Raw genomic sequence first — 26,765 nt, forward strand, 5'->3', positions numbered from 1 at the left:
AGCTAGTATTTTGTTGAGGATTTTTGCATCTATATTCATCCTCCTTCCAAATTTTGGGGACCAATTAAGCTATAGATGCAGGAGAGAGACGGCCTTTTTTTTTTTTTTTGAATCAGTTTTATTACGATAAAGCTGATTGGGGAATGTGGTCAGGATCTAAAGCCAAATAGGTTTGCTAATCTGTCCTCTTGGAGTAACTTAGTTCTTCAAAGCTGAAGGTCACTCCACTGCAAAGGAAGTTTCTACCCCAGCCACCTTCCGTGTGGACAAGAGGAGAACAAGTACATCCAGGGGTGGGGGGTGGCTGGCCTTTGCTGGACTCTTGCGCTTAGTCTCTCCTGGAGATTTACCAGTTATATAACTGAGTCCTGCCACGAGAGAAGTGGGTGAGGGGCCGAGAGGGGCCAAGGGCACTATGTAAGTTACTTTTCTCCTAGAGGAACTTGCAAGCATTAGTACAGTGGGAGGAAGGGCTTTTCTCTTCAAGTTGGACAGAAAGACGACTTTGTTCTGAAATCTTAGCCTGCAAATCCTCTTCTCACTAGACCTTTCAAGGACGTCAAGGTAGCCTTAAGGCAAGGGAGCAAAGGAGCAAAGGAGGGTCACCATCTTTGGGATACTTTGACCAAATGGCTGAGGGATACCTGTGGCTTTTTTTCTTTTGTAAGGGTATATCATCATGTATGTAATTAATTACTTTATCCTTAAAATTTTATTTGGTTGTGCTGGGTCTTAGTTGCAGCAGGAGTTCCTTGGTTGTGGCTTCAGGGCTCCTTAGTTGCGGCAGGTGTGCTGCTTAGTGGTGGCATGCGAACTCTTAGTTGTGGCACACATGTGGGATCTAGTTCCCTGATAGGGATTGAACCCAGGCCGCCTGCATTGGGAGTGCAGAATCTTATCCACTGCGCCACCAGGGAAGTCCCTTTAATTAATTAATTAAAAAAATTTTTTAAATTATTTATTTATTTAACAGACAGTAAACTGCATATATTTAGAGTGTACAATTTGGCACCCCAATCTCCCAATTAATTCCCACCCCTTTAATTTATTTTTATTTTTTTTCTTTATTTTTAAAATGATTTATTTTTATACAATTTAAAAAATTACTTTCCATTTAGTTATTACAAAACATTGGCTATATTCCCCGTGTTGTACAGTCCACCCTCGAGCCTGTCTTAGACCCAATCATTTGTACCTCCCCCTCCCCCACCCTTACAGCCCCTCCCCCCTTCGCTCCTCACTGATTATCACTGGTTTGTTCTCCATTTCTGTGAGTCTGCTTCTTTTGTTACAGTCACTAATTTGTTGTATTTTTTATTTTACTTGCGGCTTCTTTACTTCCATGACAAGTTGTGATTGGGGATGGGGCACGGCCTTCAGAGGAAGGAGTATTTGGGAAATGCGTCAGTGGGGGGCCAGCCAGCATGCTTCCAGCTGCCCCAGAGGAAGGTGAGGGCGGCTGTAAACAGAAGCGTAAGAGACTGCTGTTGAATCTTCTCCCTCGGCTCTATTTTCTCCAGCCCCCTCTTCCTTTTCCCTCTGCAATTCCCACCAATTAGTATAATTAATGGATGTTTTCATTTTGGATCTCTTGACCAAACGCAAAACAGGCTTGAGGTGAGTAGTTATCAATATCAATTACTAATCACATAGCCCACGACAAAGACTCTCTCCTGGACCACATTTAGTCAGGCTGCTCTGAACCCTCTGCTCAACTAGGCCGCGACCACTGGACTTCCCCATCTGTCTTTGCATTGCCCAGTTTTAGCAAAAATCCTAAGTCCCTCAATAGCTGGTCAAATTCCTCATCCCTCACCCTTGGTATCTGATCATGCCAGCCTGCCTTCAGCAAGAATCTCATGTAGTCAGCGTAGACAGAATCCCCCTCACCCCGATGTTTCCTCTCAGTAATTTTCCGTCCACTGACCCCCAATCCTGCTCTTTGGCTATAAATCCCCACCTGCCCATGCTGTGTGCAGAACTGAGCCCAGTTCTATACCAAGGTCTCTTTTCCCCTTTTGCAATTGTCCTGAATAAAATCTGCTTATACCACTTGACTGTCCAATTCTGGTTTTCTTTGATATCCATTCTACTTCTAATATCAAATAGGGCCAATATTTTGAAACAATAGTTGTCAAGCCCAAATAGGAGAGACTATTGCACTGTATTTTAATCACTGAGTATGTAATATCTCATGCTAGATGCTGCAGAGCATACAATATTGCCTGGCCTTGAGGGACATTTGATATGATAATAAAACAAGAGAACCAATGGACTAATATTTATTACAAATTATTTTGCATGGCAAAAGAATGATCTTAAGGATTTTTTTTCAGATTTAATATATTTTCCTGCTTTACCTCGAGGTACCATGGTGACAGAATAATAGAAACAGAGGTAGAAAATGGGCTTTGCCTCCACCTCACAACTTCCAAACTAGTTAAAGCTCACAACGACAGGTGTGGAGCGGGAAAAACCAACGGGGAGACATTTACAGAAGCAAGATATGTAACACAAACTTTGAAGAAAATGCAACAGGACCATCAGTGAAATGAAAGAGCAGCTTCCTGGCACTCAGCTCTGCCTTGAGGTCAGCAGATTAGACTGGACATGAACCACGGGTCCAGACAAGCCAAGGACTCCAAGTGCAAACACATGTGGCTTCCCTGGCTGTCTCCCCCCGGGCCTCTCTCCAGGCAGCCTTCTGCGTGCTCCACCTAAATCAGAAACGTGACCATGTACCCACCCCCCCCCACCCCCGTTAAATAACACGCTTTGGTGCCTCTGCACTGCCTGATCAACAACACCCCAGCTCTTCCCCTGGCTTACAGGGCCCCCACCATCAGATCTGCCTCCCTGGGACTCCTTCCTCCAGACCCAGTGTCCCAGGACGCTGGCCAGGCTGCTTCTCACTCCCTTTCCTCTGTTCACGCTGCACCTGCCCAGGAAAGCCCTCCTCTGACGTCCACACAGCTGACCTCTTCTTCGTCATTGGGAGCAGGTTTGGACATCTTCCCTGAACCCTTCTCCAGATGACCAGGGACAGCCTGAACCTCCTACGTTACAATGACTGGTTTACGTGACTTGCTTCCCTTCTGACACTGTGAGTTCCTGAAGGCAGTGGCTACGTCTTACTCGTTTTTTAGGATCCCCAGCACCGGGTACAGTCACCCAGTGAGAGTTTGGAGGGGAAAATAAGACTCCTTAAGGCAGGGATGTGGGTTCCAGGCACAGCGGTTTAGCACATGAATGGGGTTTTAAAGGCTGGTTCTGCTCTTTACTATCTGGGTGACTTCGAGCAAGATTTTCCAATATATTAAGGAAAACAAGCTTGGTAATACTCATCCGACAGGGCCCTCGGGAAGGGTGAGTGAAATCGGGCATCTAAAGCATTCAGCGCTGCTCAGCGGAGGTTGGTTCTTTTCTCATCCCCACCATGTGCGGCCCCACCCGAGTATTACTCCCCACACGGCTGGCAACAATAAGCAAATCCTGTTTACCGAAGACACTTTTAATGGTAAGAACAGACAGGAGGTCTCGCCGGGGCAGGGCCGCGTTGCCCCCGGCCTCACTGCTTGGAGTAGCAGTGTTTCTGGATCTCTCCCGCCAGCCACAGGCAGTGCAGGATGCGCTTCTTCTCGGCAGCCAGCTCCTCTTCCGAGAACTGGCCCAAGAGTTTCTGGACAAATATATTCTGATCCTTCAGGAAAATATTCTTATTGACGCCTACGCTGGGCATGTTCTCCAGGAACCCAGACTTGAAATGGAAGCTTAAATGTCTGTTTCGCCTTAGGCCAGGCGCCTTCTCTTCAATCCACGTCAATGGGCTGCGGAGGCAAGAGGCACAGGGTTAATTTCAGGGGTGCGTGCGGATGCTTGCTGGCACCTGAGCGCCCGGTGCCAGGTCCTGGTTTTGTGCTTATCTTCCCTGCAGCTGCTGCATCCCGACCTCCGTTAGCCTCCCAGAGGCCACGGTGATTGTTCCACTTTACCGCCCAATGGTCCTTTATTCAATTTTGCCGCCAGGCAGGGGAATTCATTCAATGATTTTGGTGTGAATATCGGTTTGTTATTTAGGAGTTCTTACCCTGAGTCTCACGGATCCCTCTAGGGGATCAGACCTGAGATCCTGTGCAAACCACTGTTTCCAAGGGTATGTGCATTTTTATGGGAAAGAATTCTTAGTGTTCTTTCTTCACATTCTCAAAGAAATCTATGACCCCACGCACATGCCAGAAAAGACCAGGCTCTCTCCCGTTCACAAAGCACCCGTTTCGATTTCACATTTGCCCCCAAATGCCAAGGTCAGCACTCACAAAAATCTACAATCCAAATAGGACAGACCCCGCTTCTCTAAAGTTTCTCCTTTCTCTGGATTTATCTTTTCTGTCTTTATAGTAGATAAAAGCTGTGTTATCTGCTTAATGAAAAACAGAAACCTAAGTAGACTTTGATCTAATGTAAGAAGCTTCATTGAACAGTATGATAGGAAAAAAATAAAATCTGCCCTTCAGAAATATATTCTAAAATCAATGCAGTATCGATGTAAGGACTTTTTCAATGAAAACACATCCATAATTCTTTCACCTAAATAAAAGTATCTTCAGTTTGAGACCATCCTTTCAAATATTTGTCTACATATGGTATGTAAATCCTAAAGTATAATTTTTGATTATGTTTATTTTGAGGTATTTTTATGATCCTACAGATACTGCTATTATTATTTTTGTCTGCATATCACGGACAACTAATTATATAATTCATTTAATATTATTACCAAATATTCAGGCTCTTTCCAATTCTAATTGAACATGTATATCTTGCGTTCAACCTCTTCACACATATATACATCTATAGTTTTCCTTCCTTCTTCTGGGAACCAAGTCTCAGGAGTGAGGGGACTTGCTCTGGCTACTTCTCTCTGCTTTCCCCTTCTTATTCTTTTGCTGCAGGGAAGAGTCAGGGTTAAGGACTAGGCAGTCTGGTTGGACTGCTGTGCTAAGTGATGGACTTTTCAGTGCGAATAGGGAAAGGGTTCATTCCCAGGCAGGCACCAAAGTCCCTGGCCTTCTCATGTCTCCTGTCACCATCCCTCAGATTCCCTCCTCTCCCCCTCCGCTGCAGTCCCGCAGTTCTGGTGTGGGCAGGTTAGACCAGCGTTGCTAAGGAACGAAGGGGTGCTTACCTTTTGTCTGTTCTCTACCTGTAGAGGGATGGGCCATAAGAAGGCTAAAGATATACAGGTGTAGGGGGGACTTCCCTGGTGGTCCAGTGGTTAAGACTGTGCTTTCAATGTAGGGGGCATGTGTTTGATCTCTGGTTGGCGAACTAGGATCCCACATGCCGTGTGGTGTGGCAACACACAAACAAAAACCCAGATATAGGTGTGAGGTTGCAAGAAAGGGGCCCAAGCGGGTCACTTAAGATTGTTTTGGGTGCTGTAGGAAGCTCAGGGCTGCCTCCAACCTGGGTAAAGTAACCCTCCCCTTCAGCCAACCAGCTCACCCAGACCTCACTAGCGAGTGGGGTGAATGTTTAAGAGGAAAAGATCTGAAGCACATAAAGGGGGAGCCAGGCCAACACCCCCACACGCAGGGAGGTGTCAGGAGAGGTGGGGACACAGTAACTTCCTCACCTTGTGGTCCTAAAATCTTGTAAAGTATCCACCCTGGAGGACGAGGGGGTGGGGGGTGGGGCACGCCTGGCGCTGGCACCGCTCCTACAAACTGGCTTCAACAGGAGACCTGAAACGTGTACCTCTTCTATACACCAGGGTGAGTCAAAAATTATCCGCACTCTGGCTATAGACTTAGATGTGGGTTGAAAAAGTGTTCTAATGCTTATGATTATTATGATTATTTTTTAACAAAGTTTGAAAACTGCTGGTAAAATGGGAGGAACACGGGCTAGGGAGTAAGTTGCACTGGGTTTTCCTGGAGAGTCTGCAACCTGAGGCTAATGATACCTAGCCTTGTTGACAGGTGAGGACTAGGACGAGGTAAAGACATGGCCTGGCGTGTTTTCAATGGTATTTCTTTCTCGTGCCCTTTCTGTGCATTTTGGGGGAGAAGGTGTGACCATCTGGAGACAGGCTGCCTGAGCGTGATTCTCACCCAATCACTTAGTAGCTGTGTGCCCTTAGCAAATTTCTTAACCTCTCTGAGCCTCAGTTTCCTAGGTGATCATAATAACGTCCACTCCAGAGAGTTGGCATAAAGATTACATGAGAAAATCCTTATGAAAGGACTAGGCTCTGGCACATGGTAAGAACTCAGTAAACATTAGGAAATACTAGCACTTGTACAACAGGGATTCAAGCAATGATCCTGGTCTCACTGGTCCTTTTATTGTGACCTTTCAAGGTCACGTCTCCCCTGCTCCCCATCCCCCACTGCAGTTCTGCTCTGTTCCACTGTGTTTGTTGTTGGAAGGCAGCTATAATTAAGGAGTTGTACCTGCAAAAGACTTGCAGAGGCTCCTAATGTTTAAAAAGCCTTGGGATGAGGCATTTTATCTTGAAGGGTGTTTGCTAGTGACAGTTCTGCATTTACTATCAGATGGAACTCATCTCAGCCTCCCAGATGGACCATCAAAGGACTTGGTTTTGAAAAACAAGTCAGGAGGGATGTTCAAGTAGAATCTGCAAAAGCTTAGTGATTATTTTTGGTATTGCATTTTTTGTTATTTGTGGACTGATGGCCATGTATGGCAGATGCTGGCAATCGGAGGGTATCACCACTACCCAACTAGAAGAATTATTGGGGTGTGTCATGCACCAGGATCAAATGGAAGCTTTAGCAAGGGAGAAACCAATAGACACCACCTCAGTGTGATCTTATATTCAACCTGAACATCTTTGGATTTCTGGACCATTTTAAAGTCTCTTAAACATTTTTAAATAAAAAAAAGACTTGGTATGGAAAGTAAAGAATCAATATTTTGGCAACATTACAGCAGTATGATGTGATAAAGCTGATGAACAGCTGGGTGGATATCAGCAGGCAGAGTATCATGTTAATGGCAGGATCCAGGTGGTAGCTGTACGGACGCTCACTGCAGAGTCCTTTCAACTTCACCAGTGCCTGAAACTTTCACAATAAAATGCTGGAAAGAATTCAGGTCACAGACGTAGCTGGACTTCTGCGTCTATATCTGACACTGCTCGCTTCTGTGGCTAAGGCAACCCGCTCAAATTTCTGTAAGCCTCTTTTAACTTTATGGGGCTGCTGGGAGGATGACACGAGGCAGCATAGGTGGAATGCCAGTGCCTGTCCTGCTGGCAGAAGCTGATGGCTTTTCTGGAGTCTGGGGTGGAGGTCTAGGCCCCTGGGTCGCCCCAAATTCTCCCTGGAGAATACACGAGGATGTCCTCATGTTGCCTACTCCTCACAGCTTCTCATGACCTACCTCTTGTTCTCTGTCTCCAAGCACACCGTCATCTTCATATACTGATCTTCCTTTTGCTCCTCCAAAGTTGCGGACACAAGAGAAAGCTCCCCAAAGAGGGAGACCAGCCAGGTCAGGCGAGAGATGCCGCTGAACGCGGGGAAGCCGAACCGCTCTTCTTCCAGCGGGCCAGCTGTGGGGAATCACAGACAGGCGGGGACTGGAGGGGAGGGGCTGACGCTGGGGGGCGTGGGGGGTGTGACAGGGAGCCCACAGATGTGGGTGAGTGATCAGGACACGCAACCTTGCCTTATGGCGGGGGTGTGCAAGGTGACTAATGCTGATGGAGGCTTTCATAAAAACGTCTCCCTTTTCTCCTGTTTCTTAAATTCACTTTGTTGGTAAAATAAAATATTTCATTGGAAATTTGCAGTCCATCTGGCTCACAGAGTAATAAAAATATTTCAGGCTTCTAATATGTGTGTGTATATGTGTGTATGTGTATAAATACACATATATATACACACACACTGCACACACACATGTAAACATATATGAATACACACATATACATATATATCCTCTTCAGTTAGTGACTTAAGTAAAAGAAGAAATTATTTTATCCCTTCAAGCCTATATGCCTATAAATACCATATAACTGTAAATAAGAGAGTGAAGGAATTGTGATCGCTGTGAAAAAAACAGTACTACCTATAAACTAGTCAATATCAAGAACGTGGATACAGTGTTGTTTTCTTAGTCTTCCTTACCTTGTGTACAACAGTCTATACCAAAGAGTATCTGTGTGAGAAATCTCCTCAAGACACTGCTCCCCTCTGTTCCCGGCTTGAGTTTTAAACATAACCAAGATTTATGACTTCATATCTGTTACCCTGGTCTTTAAACCAAAGATTCTGTATCACTTAGATACTGACTTAATTCATAATTATGAGTATGTTCTAGAGAAGATAAATTATAAATACAAGCAAACAAAGATGGTAAGTTTCATAGACATCACCGGTTTCAAATCACTAGGGCCTAAGTATGAAACTTACAAAGGAAAGGCAGCTCCCTCAGGGCTGGTTCCCTGATCTTGTTCTCTGCAGAGGACTGAGCACCCGGCAGAGTCTGAGCCATGGAGTCAGAGGCCTGAGCTCCAGTCTGCCTGCCTCGGCCACATAACTGTTGGGTCAGCTTTGTGAAGCTACCCACTTCTCCAAGCTTCATTTAAAAAAAAAATCTGTATTTTGGGGGTAATAAATACCCACTATATATGATTATCATACGAATTAACATGAAATAAAATAGTCACATACTTAGCACGTTCCTTGTGAAGATTAATGGTTATTATTATTTGTTGCCACAATGCACATTATATTGTCATTTTAAAGGATGAAGATGGATTTTGAAATGAGCTTCCACGATATTTTCTGGAAACTCACGAAGAGAGGAATGTTTTTACCGCTTGACAACGTCAGACGTTCCTTCCTGTAATGAAAGCCCTCAGGAAAGGTGACCCAGATGCCTTAGGGTGTACACAAGTCCAAGGAGTCCACCCAAAGGAGACTGCAGAGCTGGAGGCTCCAGGCTATTCATTTCCTACTGCTAATGGAGGTGCTCAAAGAATGACCAACATAAAGTAAATAGCTGAATATATAGCAGATCAAATATTTTGGCCATGTAAAGCAATTACATTCCAATAAAGAGCTTAAAAAAAACTGGGAAAAAAAAATATTTTGGCCACAGCCAATGTCTTGATAACTTGTTGGAGGAAGAAAGGGGCTATGCATGTTCTGTTTGCTCCACAAAGAAGTATAAAAACGTTCTCTCCAAGAATCCTTCTTTCAGTCCTTTTTAAAAGAGCTTTCGTTTTTAACTCCTATGCAAAATAATCTCCAACTCGACAAGATTTCATGAGAGAAAATTCTACCTAATCGATGGGGCCAGAAACATAAATGTGCTTGAGATTTCTAACATGTTCTACCCAAGGCCCACTGGGCAATCAAATCTCATTTGAGGAAGGAAGAAAAAGATTATTTTTATTGTCTGTGGCTGCATGGGAAAATTAAATTAAATTGGCCCTCAGTCAGAGCATCTTTAGTAGAAATGAATCCAAGTTTACATCCTAGAGATCTCGGAAAGAGCCGGGTAACCCCACGTCCTCCACCACCTCACCAGTTACATGTGACCTGTGACCCCACCAAGGACTGACCTGTGAAGAGGAGAGACCCTTTCAGCAGGTCCTTCCCCACCACTTCTTTTTTCAGGAATGCAAACTCCTCCATCAAGAGTTCAACGTGCTCCTCATGCAAGACTTTCCCTGTCACAACAGAGATGGAGGAAGAAAAGGCAGTCATCATCAATTGTGTTAATTTCCTCATATCTTTTTCATTTTTAAAAATTGAGGATATATGTGTAACTGAATCACTTTGCTGTTCACCTGAAACTACCACAACATTGTAAATCAACTATACTTCAATAAAAATATATATATTAAAAAGAAATTTAAAAATTTGCTCAAAAGTGCTATGTCCATGCTTTGGATTCAAGATGGCTGACTGAACACACATATTTATTTCCACCTTTCTCAAAATCCTAATGAATGGGGATATATGGATACATATAGCTGATTCACTTTGTTGTACAGCAGAAACTAACACAACACTGTAAAGCAATTATACTCCAACAAACATCTGAAAAAAGTGAAATACAGGGGTAATGGCCAGACATAACTGTATATATTTAAAGTGTACAACGTACTGTTTTGATATACATGTGAACTGTGGAATGATTATCAAGATCAAGATACTTAATACATCCATCACCTGACAGTTTACTCTGTGTGTGCTGAGAATGCTTAAGACCTACCCTCAGCAACTTTCAGGTATACAATTCCACATTATTAACTACAGTAACCATGTTGTACATTAGATCCTCAGAAGCTCTTATAATTGAAAATTTGTACCCTTTGATCTACACTGCCCTATTTCCCCTTCCCCCAGCCCAAGGCAACTGCCATTCTAATCTCTGTTTCTATGAGACAGACTTTTTTTTTTTCTTTTTCTTTTTAGATTCCACTGTAAGTGAAACCACACAGTATTTGCATTTCTCTGACTTCTTGCACTTAGCATAATGCCCTCCAGGTTCATTCATGTTGTAGCAAATGGCAGGATTTCCTTCCTTCTCATGGCTGAAGAATATTCCATTGTATACGTAAGCCACATTTTTCTTTATCTTTTTCATCTCTTGAAGGACATTTAGGTTGTTTCCATCTCTTGGCTATTGTGAACATGCTGCAGTGAAAATGGGTGTGCACGTATCTCTTCAATATACTGACTTCAATTCCTCTGGATACATATCCAGGAGTGGGACTGCTGAATCATATGATGTTCCTATTTTTAATTTTTTGAAGACCCACCATACTCTTCCAAAGTGTCTGTACCAATTGATATTCTCACCAACAGTGCACCACGGTTCTCTTTTCTCCACGTCCTCACCAATACTTGTCTCTTGTCTTTTTGATGACAGCCAGTTCTCACAGGTGTGAGGTGATACCTCATTGTGGTTTTGATTTGCATTTCCCTGATGATTAGTGATATTGAGTACCTTTTCATATATCTGTTGGCCATCTGTATGTCTTCTTTGGAAATATGTGTATTCAGTTCCTCTGCCCATTTTCTAATCGGATTAGTTGCTTTTTGGCTGTTAGTTTTATGAATTCTTCATACTTTGGATATTAACCTTATCAGATATATAGTTTGAAAACATTTTCCCTCTTCTGTAAAGTGTTAATTTGTTGCTTGTTTCCTTTGCTGTGGAAAGGCTCTTTAGTTTGATGCAAACAAATAGGTTTGTTTATTTCAGCTTTCATTCCCTGTATGCTTGGTGTCCTTCCAAGAAATCAATGCCAAGACCAACCTCAAGGATTTTTCCCTGTTTTCTTCTAAGAGTTTTACAGTTTCAGGTAAGTCCTTTTTTTTCTTACTTTTTTTTCTTTTTTAACAGCTTCATTTATCCTTGATACATCTCAAGATAATTTTTGTGAATGGTGTAAGACAGGGGTCCAGTTTCATTCTTTTGCATGTGGCTGTCCAGTTTTCCCAACACCACTGACTGAAGAGACTATCCTTTCCCCACTGTGTATTCTTGGTGTCAAAAATCAGTAGACTGTATATGCATAGGTTTCTGCCCAGGCTCTTTATTCTGTTCCACTGGTCTATGTGCCTGTTTTTATGCCAGTACCACACTGTTTGGATTACTACAGCCTTGTAACATAGGTTGAAATCAGGTGGTGTGATGCCTCTAGGTTTGTTTTCATCTCAGGAATGCTTTATTTTTCCCCCCAATTTAAAATCTTTTGTGGTTCCACACAAATTTCAGGATAGTTTTTTCTATTTCTGTGAAAAATGCCATTGGAATTTTGACATGGGCTGCACTGAATCTGTACATTGCTTTGGATAGTATGGACATTTTAACAATAGCAATTCTTCCAATTCAAGAACACAGGTTATCCCTCCATTATTCATGTCTTCTTGAATCTCTTTCATCAATGTCTTATAGTTTCAGTGTACGTCTTTCACCTCCTTTGTTCAATTTATTCCTAAGTATTTTAGTGCTTTTGATGGTACTGTAAATGAGATTTCTTTAAGGTGCCACAGGAGGGTGGGGATATAGGGATATATGTATAAATACAGCTGATTCACTTTGTTGTACAGCAGAAACTGGCACAACAGTGTAAAGCAATTATACTCTAATAAAGAGCTTGGGGGAAAAAAGAAAAAAAATGAGATTTCTTTCTTAATTTCTCTTTCAGATACCTTGTTAGTCTATAGAAGTGCAACTGACTTCTGTATGGTAATTTTGTATTTCATAACTTTATTGAATTTATTAGTTCTAACAATTAAAATTATTTGGTTGCACTGTCTTAGTTGTGGCAGGCAGGCTCCTTAGTTGCAGCATGCGGGCTCCTTAGTTGTGGCAGGTGGGCTCCTTAGTTGCAGCATGCAAACTCTTAGTTGTGGCATGCATGTGGGACCTAGTTCCCTGACCAGGGATTGAACCCGGGTCTGCACTGGGAGTGTGGAGTCTTAACCACAGCAGCACCAGGGAAGTCCCCAGTTCTAACAATTTTTAGTGGAGTCTTCAGGGTTTTCAGGATATAAGATCATGTCACCTGCAAAAGGCAATTGTAATTTTCTTTCTAATTTGAATGCCTTTTATTTATTATTCTTGCCTAATTACTCTGGCTTCAGCTTGCAGTACTATGTTAAACAGGATACAGTGGTTATTATGGGCATCTTTGTCTTGTTCCTGATTTCACAGGAAAGGCTTTCAACTTTTCACCATTGATTGTGATGTTAGTTGTGGGTTTCTCTATATCATCTTTATTATGTTGAGAAACATTCTTTCTATACCTAATTTGAGACACTTTATCATGAATGGATGTTGAACTTTGTCAAATGCTTTTTCTGCATCTAGTGCGATGATCATATATATTTATCCTTCATTTTGTTAAAGTGGTATATCGCATTTATTGATTTACATATATTGAGCCATCTGTGCAACCCAGGGATGAATCCCACTAAATCATGGTGTATGATCCTTGTAACATGCTCTTGAATTTGATGCAGATCTTTGCATCTATGTTCATCATGGAAATCAGTCTGTAATCTTCTTTTCTTTTAGTGTCTTTGTTTGGTTTGGTATCAGGGTAATGCTGGCCTCATAAAATGAATTAGAAAGTGTTCCTTCCTCTCCAAGTTTGTGAGAGAGTTTGAGAAGGACTGTTATTAATTCTTCTTTAAATGTTTGGTAGAATTCACCTGCAAATCCATCTGGATTTTATATGTTTCGAGGTTTTCAATTACTTATTCAATCTCCTAATCCCCTTGCTTGTTATTGGTCAGTTCCGTTTTCCTTTTACTTCATGATTCAGTCATGGGAAGTCGTGTTTCTAGGAATTTACCCATTTCTCCTAAGTTATCTAATTTGTTGGCATAAATTGTTCATAGTAGTTTCTTATGATTCTTTGTATTTCTGTGATATCAGTTACAGTCTCCTCCCTCATTTATAATTTTATTAATATGAGTCATTTCCTTTTTTTCTTGGTAAGTCTAGCTGAAGGTTTGTCAATTTTATCTTTTCAAAAAGCCAACTTAGTTTCATTGATCTTTTCTCTTGTCTTTCTAGTCTCTATTTCATTTATTTCTGCTCTAATCTTTATTATTTCCCCCCATCAGCTAGGTTTGTTCTTCCTTTTCTATTTCCTTGAGATGTAAAGTTGAGTTCTTTTTTTTTTCTTAATGTAGGTGTTTATTACTGTAAACTACTCCCTTAGAAATGCTTTTGCTGAATCCCATAAATTTCGGTATTTGTGTTTCTATTTTCATTCACTGCAAGATTTAAAAAAATTTTTTCCTTTGATTCATTGTTTTTTCAGAATGTGTTGTTTAATCCATATATTTGTGAATTTTTCAGCTCTCCTTCTGTTATTGACTTCTAATTTTATACCATGAAGTCAGAAAAGATACTTAATAAGATTTTAATCTTATTAAATTTGTTTTGTGGCCTAACATATGATGCATCCTGGAGAATGTTCCATGTGCACTTGAGAAGAATGTGCATTCTGTTGCTGTTGGTTGGAATGTTCTGTATACATCTGGAAGGCAACTTGATCTAAAGTGTAGTTCAAATTCATTATTTCATAATGTATTTTTGTCTGGATTTTTTATCCATTGTTGAGAAGAGGGTATTGAAGTCCCCTACTGTTATTGCATTGCTGCCTATTTTTGCCTTTAAATCTGTTTAGGTAGTCCAATATTTGGAGCATACATATTTACAATTTTTATATCCTCTTAAGGAATTGATCCCTTTATTATATAATGACCTTCTTTTTCTCTTATTGCAGCTTTTGACTTTAAGTCTATTTTGTGTGATATGCTAAACCTGCTCTCTTTTGGTTTCCATTTGCATGGAGTATTTTTCCATCCGCGTGGAATATTTTTTCATCCCTTCACTTTGGCCTATGAGTCTCCTTAGAGCACGAGTGAGACTTTTGTAGGCAGCATATATTTGGGTCTTATTTATCCATTGAGCTACTCTTTGTCTTATGATTGGAGAATTTAAACTATTTACACTTACAGTAATTATTGATAGGTAAGAACTTACTGCCATTTTGTTAACCTGCTTTCTGATTGTTTTATAGTTCCTTTCTTCCTCTCACTGCCTTTCTTTACGAGTTGATGGGTTTTGGTCATGGTATCCTACGATTCATTTTATCATTTTTTTCTTTGGTGGTACTAACAGTACCATGAGGCTTTCATAATCCATCTTATAGTTATAACAGTCCATTTCAAGCTAATAATAACATAACTTCAATTGCATTTAAAAATTCTACACATTTACTTGCCTTCCCCCACACAAGTTATGTTATTGGTGTCCCAATTTACATATTTTAATCTTGTGTATCCATTAACAAAATATTGTAGCTATAGTTATTTTTAATACTTTTGTCTTTTAACCTATATACTAGAGTTCAAAGTGATTTACACACCACCACTGGAGTACTAGAGTATTTTGAACATGACTATGTATTTTCCCATGGAAAAACCCAAATGAACATTTTGGCCAGCCCAATATTTACCTTTAGCACTGAATTTCATACTTTCATATATTTTCATGTTACTAGATAACATCCTTTTACTTCAGTTTAAAGAATTCTCTTTTTAGCATTTCTTGTAAGGCAGGTCCAGTGGCGATAAATTCTTTCTGCTTTTATTTGTCTGGGAAAGTCTTATTTCTCCTTAATTTCTTTTTCTTTTTTTAATTAATTAATTAATTGGCTGCATTGGATCTTCGTTTCTGGGCATGGGCTTTCCCTAGTTGCGGCGAGCAGGGGCTACTCTTCGTTGTGGTGTGTGGGCTTCTCATTTTGGTGGCTTCTCTTGCTGTGAAGCACGGGCTTTAGGCACGTGGGCTCAGTAGTTGTGGCATATGCGCTTAGTTGCTCTGTGGCATGTGGGATCTTCCTGTACCTGGGATCAAACCCATGTCCCCTGCATTGGCAGGCAGATTCTTAACCACTGCACCACTAGGGAAGTCCTTCTCCTTCATTTCTGAAGAACAATTTTCCTGGATAAAGTATTCTCATTTGACAGTTTTTTTCTTTGAGCACATTGAATGTATTAGCCTACTCTTTCCTGGCCTGCAAGGTTTCTGCTGAAGAATGTGCTTACAGCCTCATCAGGATTTCCTTGTGTGTGAGGAGTTTTTTCTCCCACTGCTTTCAAAGTTCTCTCTTTGTCTTTGATTTTTCTGAGCTTGATTAAAATGTGTCTTGGTAATAATTCCTGATTTTGATGGTTGAATGTGGTTATTTAGAGACTGTTTTTATTTGCAGGATATACATATGAAATTATTGAAGGATGAGGTTGGCAATTTACTCTCAAATGACTCTCAAGAAAAAATAGTTCTCTGTACTATATTTATAACTCTTCTATAAGTTTCAGGTTATTTTAATATAAATAATCTTCAAAAAAAACAAACCAAGTAGTTGTAGCAACAAAAATATGAGAGCAAGCCAGAAACAGTCATAGATTATGAAATAAGATATGACTTCTTAGGAGAAAATGAAAGGGCAACTTGCAATTAATAGACTTGAATTCTAAACTTGTTCATTCCCTCAAACATATTTCAGCAGCTTTCTGACATAAGCAGTATATTATGAAATTCTCAAAGAACCATTTCTGGCCTCATCTTTCAAAATAGAGTGTTTTGTCTATCTTAGAAATAATAAATTAGTGTTTTTAAATTTGGAGGGGAAATTAGAAGAAATAAAAATACCCATGATTCTATTTACCAGAAAGAACCACTACTAAGATATTGGTATATTTCCTTGTCATTCTGCTGTGAATTATTTTCCATGGTTGTGATCATATGGTAGAAACAAAATTATATTTATTTTTAGTTTAAACTATAAACAAATTCATGTCATTGAAGAAAATTGAGGAAATGTGGAGAAGTATAAAGAAAAAAATAAAACCACCCAGAATTCTACCAGTTAATCACTGTTACCATTTTGTTTCATTTGCCTTTTTTTTTCCCTTGCATATATGTGACATCCTGTTTATATTGATGATTGAGCAATACAGGAATGGTCTCAGATCCTAGCCGAGAGACAATCTGAAGGGAAGTCTGGTAGTAGGTAATCAGTGTCACTGTGGGGACGAATGACTGACAGGAAAGGGGCACTAGGGAACTTTCCGGAGTAACAAAAATGTTCTATATCTTGACTAGAGTAATAATTACATGGGTATATACTCTGTCAAAATTCATTTAACTCTGCACTTAAAATCTCTGAATTTATCATCAGGAAATTATATCTCAATTTACAAAAGGATAAGGACTTAGGTAATTAATTTAGTCAGATAAATACCAGAATTATACAGTTTCTTCGATGGCTCTTGTGTTGACCTCTTCAGAGCTGCTTTTATAAAATAAATAAGACTTATTTCTCACAAATTCTTGTGTCAAAGTGTTCTTCCTTTGTAACTAGTTTAACCGTTGATACAAATGCTAGAAAAGGTTGTCTCAGTTATTATTTAAATGTGTCAAACTTGGCAAACTATCCCATCTGATTGGTGGGGTGACAGATGGGTTCCAGAGAAACACCGATTCTGAGAAGAAACAGAGGAAGAGCAGGCCATGCACTGCCCTGAGCCAACAGTGATTATTTCATGTGTGGCCATGAAAACAAAAATATGATTTTCCATTCCATTTCTGATATTTAAAATGCAAAAAGTAGCCTTAACCAAGCACTAGTCAGCTATATGATAACCAATGCTGGGACTATTTTCTATGGCATCCTGGGTAAATATGTTGGAACAGTTATGGTTCTTAGAAAACTCTTTCTTATATGAAGATGAGCTCTCCATCTCTATAATTCTACCCCTTATCAGCAGAAGCAATACTACATAAATTTATTTTCTCTTTCTGTGGAGCACTTTTGATATATCTTAAAATTTTTCTCCTTTACATTAAATATTTAAATTCTAGTGATTTGTCCAAATTATGTGTTCCTTTAAAAACTTTTTGTTTTGGGGGATTATACTATATGTACAATTTGGTACCTTCTTAACAGTTTTTAAAAAATGTACTGTTTTATTTCATATTACTAAAGCAAATTATGCTCATCTCAGAAAACATGAAAAATACAGAAAAGTATAAAGTAACTAAAACCATTCAAAATGCCACTACCAAGAAATAACCACTATTAAAACAAATTGCTTACACATCTGTATTTGTTTTAAAGTAATACTATATGTAGTTCTGTAACCTGCATTTTGTATTTAGCCATGTATAATGTACCTTTTCTTATGACAGTAAGAATCTTCACGACTTTTAGATCCTGAATAGTATTCACCAGATGAAATATGCCATGGTTAACCGTTAACCATTCGTTAACCGTTAACCTTACTTTTGAATACCGAATTTGCTCGTCATTTTTTGCTCTTAAAATGTTGGCAAGAATGCTTCTGTACAAAAAGTTTTTTATGTATTTCTGTAAAATAAGGTTTGTAAAGGATATGAATTTTTTTTAATGTTTTTTGATACATATTTTGACTTGCCAAATTGCTAAATTAATGGTGGTGTATTTGGGGCCTTCTAATTACTGTGCATCAACATCCCACCTGAGGTCAAATCCTCTCCTCAATTTTGATTGCTCTCACTCTTCTAAATTATTTAGTTTTTAAAAAATTTGTAGTAAAAAACATAGCATAAAACTTACCATGTTAACCATTTTTAAATATACAGTCCAGTAGTGTTAACTATAAGTATACTGTTATGCAAAATGTCTTTAGAACGTTTTCATTTTGCAAAACTGAAACTCTTATACCCAATAAAAACAACTTCCCCTATTCTTCCACCCCATCCCCTAGCAAGCTTCATTCTATTTTCTGTTTCTACAAATTTGACTATTCTAGATACCTCATGTAATATTTATGTCTTTGTGATTGGTTTATTTTACTTACCATAATATTCTCAAGGTGCTCCCATGCTGTAGCTTGTGACAGGATTTCTATCTTTCTTAAGGCTGAATAGTATGCCATTGCATGTATATATTCACCACTTTTCTTTATCCATTTGTCAATGGACATTTGAGTTGCTTCTACTTCCTGGCTATTGTGAATAATGTGCTATGAATCTAGGTGTGAAAATCTCTCTCCCAAATCCTTTCAGTTCTTTTCAATATGTACCCAGAAATGGGATTGCTGGATCATATGATAATCCCATTTGTAATTTTTTCAGGAACCTCTATACTGTTTTCCGTTGTGGCTGAACCATGTTATATTCCCACCAATAGTGCACAACAGTGTAATTAATTTCTCTACACCCTCACCAGCATTTGCTATTTTCTGTTTTGTTTGTTTTAGTAGTGGCCATCCCTATGGGCTTGAGGAGATACCCTGATGTAGTTTTGGTTTGCATTTCTTTAATCATTAGTGATGATGAGCATCCTTTCGTATGCTTGTTGGCCATTTGTATATCTTCTTTGGAGAAAAGGTCTATTTGGGTCCTTTGTGCATTTTAAAATCAGGTTATTTATTGTTGTTGAGTTGAAAGAGTTCTTTATATATTTTGGATATTAACCCTTATCAGATATATGATTCGTAAATACATTCTCCCTTTCTGTAGGCTGATTTTTTACTCTGTTGATTGTCTCCTTTGTCGTGCAGAAGTTTTTTTAGTGCAAAATCCCACCTATTTTTGCTTTTGTTACCTGCGCTTTTGGTGTCACATCTAAAAAATCATTGCCATGGCCAACATCCAGAAGCTTTTCCTTATGCTTTCTTCTAGGAGTTTTATAGTTTTTGGTCTTACACTTAGGTCTTTAATCCATTTTTGAGTTAATATGGTATAAGGTAAAGGTGCAGCTTCATTCTTTTGCGTGTGGATATCCACCTTTCCCAACATCATCTGTTAAAGAGACTGTCCATTCCCCCATTGTGTGATCTTGACACCCTTGTCAAAGACCATTTGACCATGTATGCAAAGCTTTGTTTCTGGCTCCCTATTCTATTCCACTGAACTGTATGTCTGTGTTTATGCAAGTACCACACTGTTTCCATTATAATTGCTTTGTAATATGTTTTGAAATCAGGAAATGGGAGGCCTCCAACCTACTTCTTTGTTCTTCAAATTTAAGGTTGTTTTCATTATTCAAGGTCCCCTGAGATTCCATATGAATTTTTTGGATGACTTTTTCTATTTCCGTAAAAAAATACCATTGAGATTTTGATAGGAATTGAATTGAATCTGTAGATAACTTGGGGTAGTATGGACATTTTAACACTATTAAGTCTTTCAGTCCACAAATACAAAATGTCTTTCCATTTATTTGCTCCTTCCTTAATATCTTTCAGCAATGTTTTGCAGTTTTCAGTGTACAGGCATTTAGCCTCCTTGGTTAAGTGTATTCCTTTTGGCTAAGTATTTTATCCTTTTTGATGCTACTACAAATGGGGTTGGTTTCTTAATATCTCTTTTAGATAATTCATTTTTAGTACACAGAAACACAACTGATTTCTATATGCTGATTTTGTATTCTGCAACTTTGCTGAACTTGTTCATTAGTTCTAACAGTTTTTTGATAAAGTCTTTAGGGTTATCTATATACAAGAGCATGCCATCTGCAGATAGGGACAACTTCACCTCTTCCTTTCTAATTCAGTTGCCTGGTATTTCTTTTTCTTGCCTACTTGCCCTGGCTACAACTTCCAGTACTGTGTTGAACAGAAGTGGTGAAGGTGGTCATCCTTATCTTGTTTTCTGATCTTGGAGAAAAAGCTTTCAGTGTTTCACCATTGAGTATGATATTAGCTATGAACTTCTTATATATGGCCTTTATTATGATGAGGTAGTTTCTTTCTAACAATGTGTCTTGGTGTGGGTCTCTGGATTTATTCTAGTTGGAGTTCATTGTCTTGAATTTGTATTCCATTTCTTTCCCCAAATTTAGGAAGTTTTCAGCCATAATTTCTTCAAATAAGCTCTCTGTCCCTTTCTCTCTCTCATATCCTTCTGTGACTTGTGTAATGCATATATTGATCTGCTTGAAGGTGTCCTATAAGTCCCTTAAGTTTTCTTCACTTTTCTTCTTCTTTTTTTTGGCCACGCCATATGGCATGTGGGATCTTAGTCCCTGATCAGGGTTTGAACCTGTGCCCGTTGCAATGGAAGCATGGAGTCTTAACCACTGGACTGCCAGGGAGGTCCCTTCTTCACTTTTCTTCATTCTTTTTTGTTTTTGCTCCTTTGACTCAAATTTCAAATGACCCATCTTTGAGTTTGCCAATTCTTTCTTCTGCTTGATCAAATTTGCTGCTGAACCCTTCTTGTGAATTTTTCAACTCAGTTATTTTATTCTTCAGCTCCAGAGTTTCTGTTTGGTTCTTTTTTTTATAGTTTACATCTCTTTGTTGATATATTTTCATTTTGTTTATGCACTGTTTTCCTGATTTCATTTACTTGTCTATGTTTTCTTTTAGCTGGCTGAGCATATTTTAGACAGTTATTCTGGTAATCCTCAGATCTACATTTCTTTAAGGTTGGTTTCTGGAGATTTATTTCATTCCTTTGAGTGGGCTGTTTCCCTGTTTCTTTGTATTCCTTGTGATCATTTGCAGGCAATCCTCATTTTATTGCACTTTGCTTTACTGCACTGTGCAGATATTGCTTTTTTTTTTTTTTCGCAGATTGAAAGTTTGTGGCAACCCTGCCCTGTCAGATGATGGTTAGCATTTTTTAAATAATAAAGTATTTTAAAATTAAGGTACATACATTGTTTTTTAACATAATGCTATCGCACACTTAATATACTACAGTACAGTATAAACATAACTTTTATATGCACAGGGAAACCAAAAAATTCATTTGACTCACTTTACTGCAATATTCAATTTATTGCTGTGGTCTGGAACCGAACCCAGAATACCTCTGAGATATGCCTGTATTGAGATTTGAATACTGTATGTGAAAAGACAGCCACTTCTCCCAGTCTTTACAGACTTGCTTTGTACAGGGGAAGACATTCACCAATCAGCTAGGCCAGAAATTCTGGAGGCCACTCAAACCTTTTCTGGAGATATATCTTCTCTGGCTTGCACATGTTAATTTCCAAGTTAAAGAGGCTTGTCCCTGTTCTTGAGAAGTGTAATCTCTTGCTCCCTGTGGTGTCTGTTCGAAGTACTGCAGTCTCTCTAGTGCTGTAGCAAGCTACAGTGCTCACTTCGTTCTTAGCTACCCTGACCCTGGCATCCAATGTCTTCTACTGTTTCCTTCAGTACTCTCAGTCAGGAGAGACAGAAATCCATCCTTCAAGCAGTCCCCTGAAAAGCCGGAAAATTGGACACATGTTCCACTCTTCTCTTTTCCCCCTTAGATTCTTCTAAGCTAAGAATTCGAAGTTTTCTCTTGATCCCGCCATACAGTGCCGGGGAGGGGAAGGGCTATGGTGAGCACGTGCAACTTTCTTACCCACTTCAATGCAGCTCTTCTCGGCTTTGTGCTTGCCTGGGGCCACTGCCACCACTTAATTGATTTCTGGAGTGCTTGCTAAGGTATTTTGGTCTATACGTTGTTGTTAAGTTGGTTTCTCTGTGGGGAATGAGGTTCTGAGGCTTCCTATTTCACCACCTTGCTGACTTCACTCCCAGATTATCCATAACTCTTGCTATCCAAAATGATATAACATTAGGTATGCTGAACTAAATAAGATTATTCCTTCCTGTGCTTCAGTGTAATTGCTATAATTATCCTTTCAATTCACTTCCAGCAGGTTAATACTACTAGTTGTGAACATTTGACAATGTGGGCTCCTCAAGGACAAGGGTCATCTTTTGGTTATCCCTATTATCAAGGGTGGTATTTCATACACAGTGATACATATCATTTAAAAGCTGCTTAATGAACGTTCTAGTATGAGTTATGAATACTTGCCTAGAGAACAAAGGTCACTCTTGCTGTTAAGGGCTTTTCTCTTTTTCAAAGCCATTCATCATCTGTATGTATCCATCCAGATTCTACTTGCTAAAGGAGCTAATACCAAGACTGTAATATAACAATATTTTGTTTCTCATTTAAAAAAAATTAAAGTCCATATTTCATTCAAATTTCTATAGTTCTACCTAATGTACTTTTTGTGTTTCATTTAGTTATCACGTCTTCTTAGGCTCTTCTTGGGTTAGAGTGTTCCTCAAAATTTCCTTGTTTTTTAATGACCTTGACAGTTCTGAAGAGTATTGGTTAGGTATTTTGTAGAACGCCCCTCAACTGGGATCTTTCTGATGTTTTCTTCATGATTAGACTGGGGTTATGTGTTTTGGACAGGAAAGCTACAAACGTAATGGGCCATCCTCATCACATCATATTAAGGGCACATAAAACATTAATAAACAGAAACTTGGGCTACAGAGGGGAAAGACGGGCTCTGTCCTCCAACAGCACTGCCCTGTACTAGAGAAAGGCAATCAAGAGTTTAAATAGTGTGATCTGTCTATATTGGTGATATGGACGAGGTGCTTTCTTTGGTGATTTTGATTGTAATTGTTCACTATACTTTGTTCATATATTTAAGATTTAAAATAGCAAATGTTGAAGCAGAGAGCGTTTCTGACTTAAACTTCATTTAACTAGCTCAATTAATCCCTAAACATTCTAGTTAGTGCTAGTTGTCTCCATAGAGGGACTTGTCCAGTTACGGTAAAAACAGAAAAATCTCTGGAGGGCAGCATGGCTCAGAGGAAGAGATGTGGACTTCAAAACCCAAAGAGATTGAAACCAAATCTCCATCTCCCATTTAACGGTCATATGGCTAACTTTGTGACTTGGTACATAATTTTTTTTTTAAGTATAGCTGATGTACAATATTATATAAGTTACAGGTATATAATACTGGGATTCACAATTTTTAAAGGTTATGCTCCATTTCTGGCAAAAACTTTTAACTTCTCTGAGCCATAGATTCCTACACATAAGCTAAAGAAAATACCTACCTCCACAGATTTCTAAGAAAATTAAGCAAAACAGCATATGAAGTATTTAGCAGAGTTTTCCAGTTCCTGGCATATAATAAATATTTAATAAACAGCGCTCCCCTTGAGAAACTATGAAAACTACAGACTATGCACATAAAACAATCAATTACCCTGATCTGGGCATTTTTCCATTAGCAATACACCTATCACATGAATAAAACCAAAATAATATTAACGACACTAGCATAGGTGGAAACTAACTCATATTTTTCATTAGCGTAAAAGAAGCTGATAAATTTTGAACAAAAGTTTGCAAATTCCCACCCATCCCTCTGCCCTGTTGGCCTTCCACACACGCCCCCTTTATGTGCCTACAGTACGGGGAGGCGGGGTGAGGGGTGGGAGTCCATGGAACCAGTAACATATCTTACATGGCGTTAAGTTTTAAAGGCATAAAGACGGTACTATAGAAATCTTAGAGGCAGGAATTCTTAGTAAGAGGGTGTGTATTCTAGATGCACAGAACATATGTCACCTTTCTGCTCAGCCAGCGTCCACAGGTCCTTAGCTGCTGCCCAAGACAGTGTCATGGGGTATTCCACAAGGACATGCTTGCCAGCATTTAGGAACTGCCTTTGGAAAAAAGGGATAAACACAGAGAAATGCATTTCAATTAAGCTTTGCTTAAGTGCCCTGCGTGACAGAGAATAGAATGTCATAAATGCACAAAAGTCTCCATGTAAATGTGTCATGATGGAATGCGGGTGAGAGTCAGGGCCAGAGGATGAGGAGGACGAACTGTATCTCACGCTCTTTTTTCTTTCCTTTTCTTCGTTTCTTCCTTTCTTCTTTTCTTTCTTTCTTTTTGGCTGTTTTTTTTTCTTTTTAAATTTTTATTGGAGTTTAATTGCTTCACAATGTTGTGTTAGTTTCTGCCATACAACAAAGTGAATCAACTATCTGTATACATATACCCCCTCCCTCTTCGACCTCCCTCCCACTGCCCCCCCCCCCCCCAATACCACCCATCTAGGTCACCACAGAGCACCGAGCTGATCTCCCTGTGCTATACAGCAGGTTCCCACTAGCCTTCCATTTTACACATGGTAGTGTATTTATGTCAAACCTAATCTCCCAATTCATCCCACCCTCCCCTTCCCTGTGTCCACATGTCTGTTCTCTAAGTCTGCATCTCTATTCTCCCGCCCTGGAAATAGTTTCATCTGTGCTATTTTTCTAGATTCCACATATATGTGTTAATATATGATATTTCTCTTTCTGACTTACTTCACTCTGTATGACAGATTCTGGGTCCATCTATATCTCACTATTTTCTACCAAGCAGTAAGAGAAAAGCTGTCTAGTCATGTGTTCATTTGAGCGTTCACCCGTTTGTCCAGTCACTCATTCAACCAGGTACTATTTACTAATTACTCTGGAGGAGAAATACAGCCATGTTAACAGTAAATTGTCTATTACCACATGACAGCTATAAATAAAGACTATAAAAGCCAGGGCAGCCAGCTCTGCCTGAGACAATAGGGAAAGATTTCACTAAGGCTCTGGACTGGGTCTTGAAGTATAAACAGGCGTTTTCCAGGTGCCAGGGGCTGAGGATGTTTCACAATGAGCAGCAAACGCAGGGGCTTGGGTGTTGATAGGGTTTTGTCCATCCGGACACAGTGTGAATATCAGCGTGGCGGGGAGTGGGCTACAGAGAGTGGAGGGAAACAAGGCCCTAAAGCAGCTGGGAGCCTGAGGTCAAGGACTCAGAGTGCTGTGCTCAGAAGTCTGGCTTTTATTCTCTAGATTTTCTAGGGAACAGACATTGATAAGCAAGGGAATTACATGATCACTTTGTTAAGGAAATACATTCTGGCACCAAAGAAGGTTAAGGAGAACCACAGAAAGGTGTTTCTGTCCACACTTAGAGTGGGTGTGATAAAGAGGGAGCACCTGAGTCCCGGGCCACGGCATGGTGGGAGCAGCTGTAGTTTCATGTAAGGACCTAGAAGGGCAGCGGGGATTCTGGGGACGGCTGGCACTGCCTTGTTAGCTGCCAGGTCCTGAGTGGGGCTCCTTCTTCCAGGCTCAGTCCCACCAAATGCTTGCAAGGCTCTAGGCTTTGCATTCAAAGGTGGGGTGGGAGGCACACTTCACTTCTCCTGTTCTATGAATAATGCAATCTCCCCACTCTGATGCCACTACTGCTTCCTTATTCACCTCATGGCAAAAACACTTCATATATTTTAAAAAATCTTTATTGGAGTATAGCTGCTTTACAATGTTGGGTTAGTTTCTACTGCACAGCAATGTGAATCAGCTATACGTATATATATCTCCCCTCTTTTTTGGATTTCCTTCCCATTTAGGTCACCACAGAGCATTGAGTAGTTTCCTGTGCTATACAGTAGGTTCTCATTAGTTACCTATTTTATACACAATAGTGTGTATACCTCAATCTCAACCTCCCAACTCATTCCCCCCCCTCCCCCGCCAGATATACAAGAACTCCTAGAGACCTTCTCAGAGAGATTTCATGTTGTTAAACGGACAAAGAATAAAATGTTGCAAACGGAAAGGACTATGGCAATTCTCCAAGGCACAGAAAAGATACTGGCTAAGTTGAACAACAAGAAAAAGGCAGTCACTATTCAAACTACACTCAAGAAGTTTTTTTAAAAAGAAAGACACTTTAATTCTTAATGTTTCTAATGTTTTAAATTACAGCATACTAAATAAATATTAGTTCTACAATATTTTTCATGTCCTTATGCATTTATAACCAATAGCAAGAGTTCACATTTTCATGACAACTTTTAAAGGTTATGGATCCATTGCAATTCTTCCCATTGATAATTAAGACCCCTTTGTAAGATGTCAGCCTACCCAGGCATTTTTATCATCCCGCACTGCTGTGCAAGGCGAGGACCCGAGTACCCACCTGATGTAGTCCTCGTGGCTGGAGCTCTCACTGCAGATATAAGCAACCTCAACCTCTTGACTGGAAAGAGCATCTTCCAAAGACATCTGTGGCACCCCATCAATGCTCCCCAGCTCTCGTCTATTTGAGAAGAACAGACAAGTGGAAGTCAAAGTAGGCAGAACATCGGCTGAGAATAAATGAGCACCATCCTTCTCCCCAGCTCCCAATAATGTCCTGTGATCAGCTTTTGGAAATGAAGAAAGGAATGCCTCCCACTTTCAGGGCATTTCTCCACCAGGAAGCGAGAAACATAGCCTCCGGGTGAAGCTGGGGACCTGGCATCAAGTGCTGACACCACTGCTAACAGCTTGCACGATGTGGGAGTCTTTGCATTACTTCATCTCTAAAATAAAAAGAAC

The 26,765-nt window shown here is 39.7% G+C and overlaps 1 protein-coding gene across 1 annotated transcript in view; it reads right to left on the minus strand.

Moving 5' to 3' along the window:
- Window positions 1-3,499: 3,499 nt before the first annotated feature.
- Window positions 3,500-26,765, minus strand: part of BLVRA (biliverdin reductase A) — a 61,405-nt gene continuing 38,139 nt past the window's right edge. The window contains exons 4-8 of the mRNA XM_057731091.1: window positions 26,365-26,484; window positions 23,956-24,053; window positions 9,599-9,706; window positions 7,408-7,579; window positions 3,500-3,827 (exon numbers count right to left, since the gene is read on the minus strand). Of these exons, the coding sequence (XP_057587074.1) occupies window positions 3,569-3,827; window positions 7,408-7,579; window positions 9,599-9,706; window positions 23,956-24,053; window positions 26,365-26,484 (757 nt within the window). The 3' untranslated portion in view covers window positions 3,500-3,568. The remainder of the gene's footprint in view (window positions 3,828-7,407; window positions 7,580-9,598; window positions 9,707-23,955; window positions 24,054-26,364; window positions 26,485-26,765) is intronic.

This window comes from Hippopotamus amphibius, chromosome 4 (genome assembly GCF_030028045.1).
Source record: "Hippopotamus amphibius kiboko isolate mHipAmp2 chromosome 4, mHipAmp2.hap2, whole genome shotgun sequence".
NCBI classification, from domain to species: Eukaryota; Metazoa; Chordata; class Mammalia; order Artiodactyla; family Hippopotamidae; genus Hippopotamus; species Hippopotamus amphibius.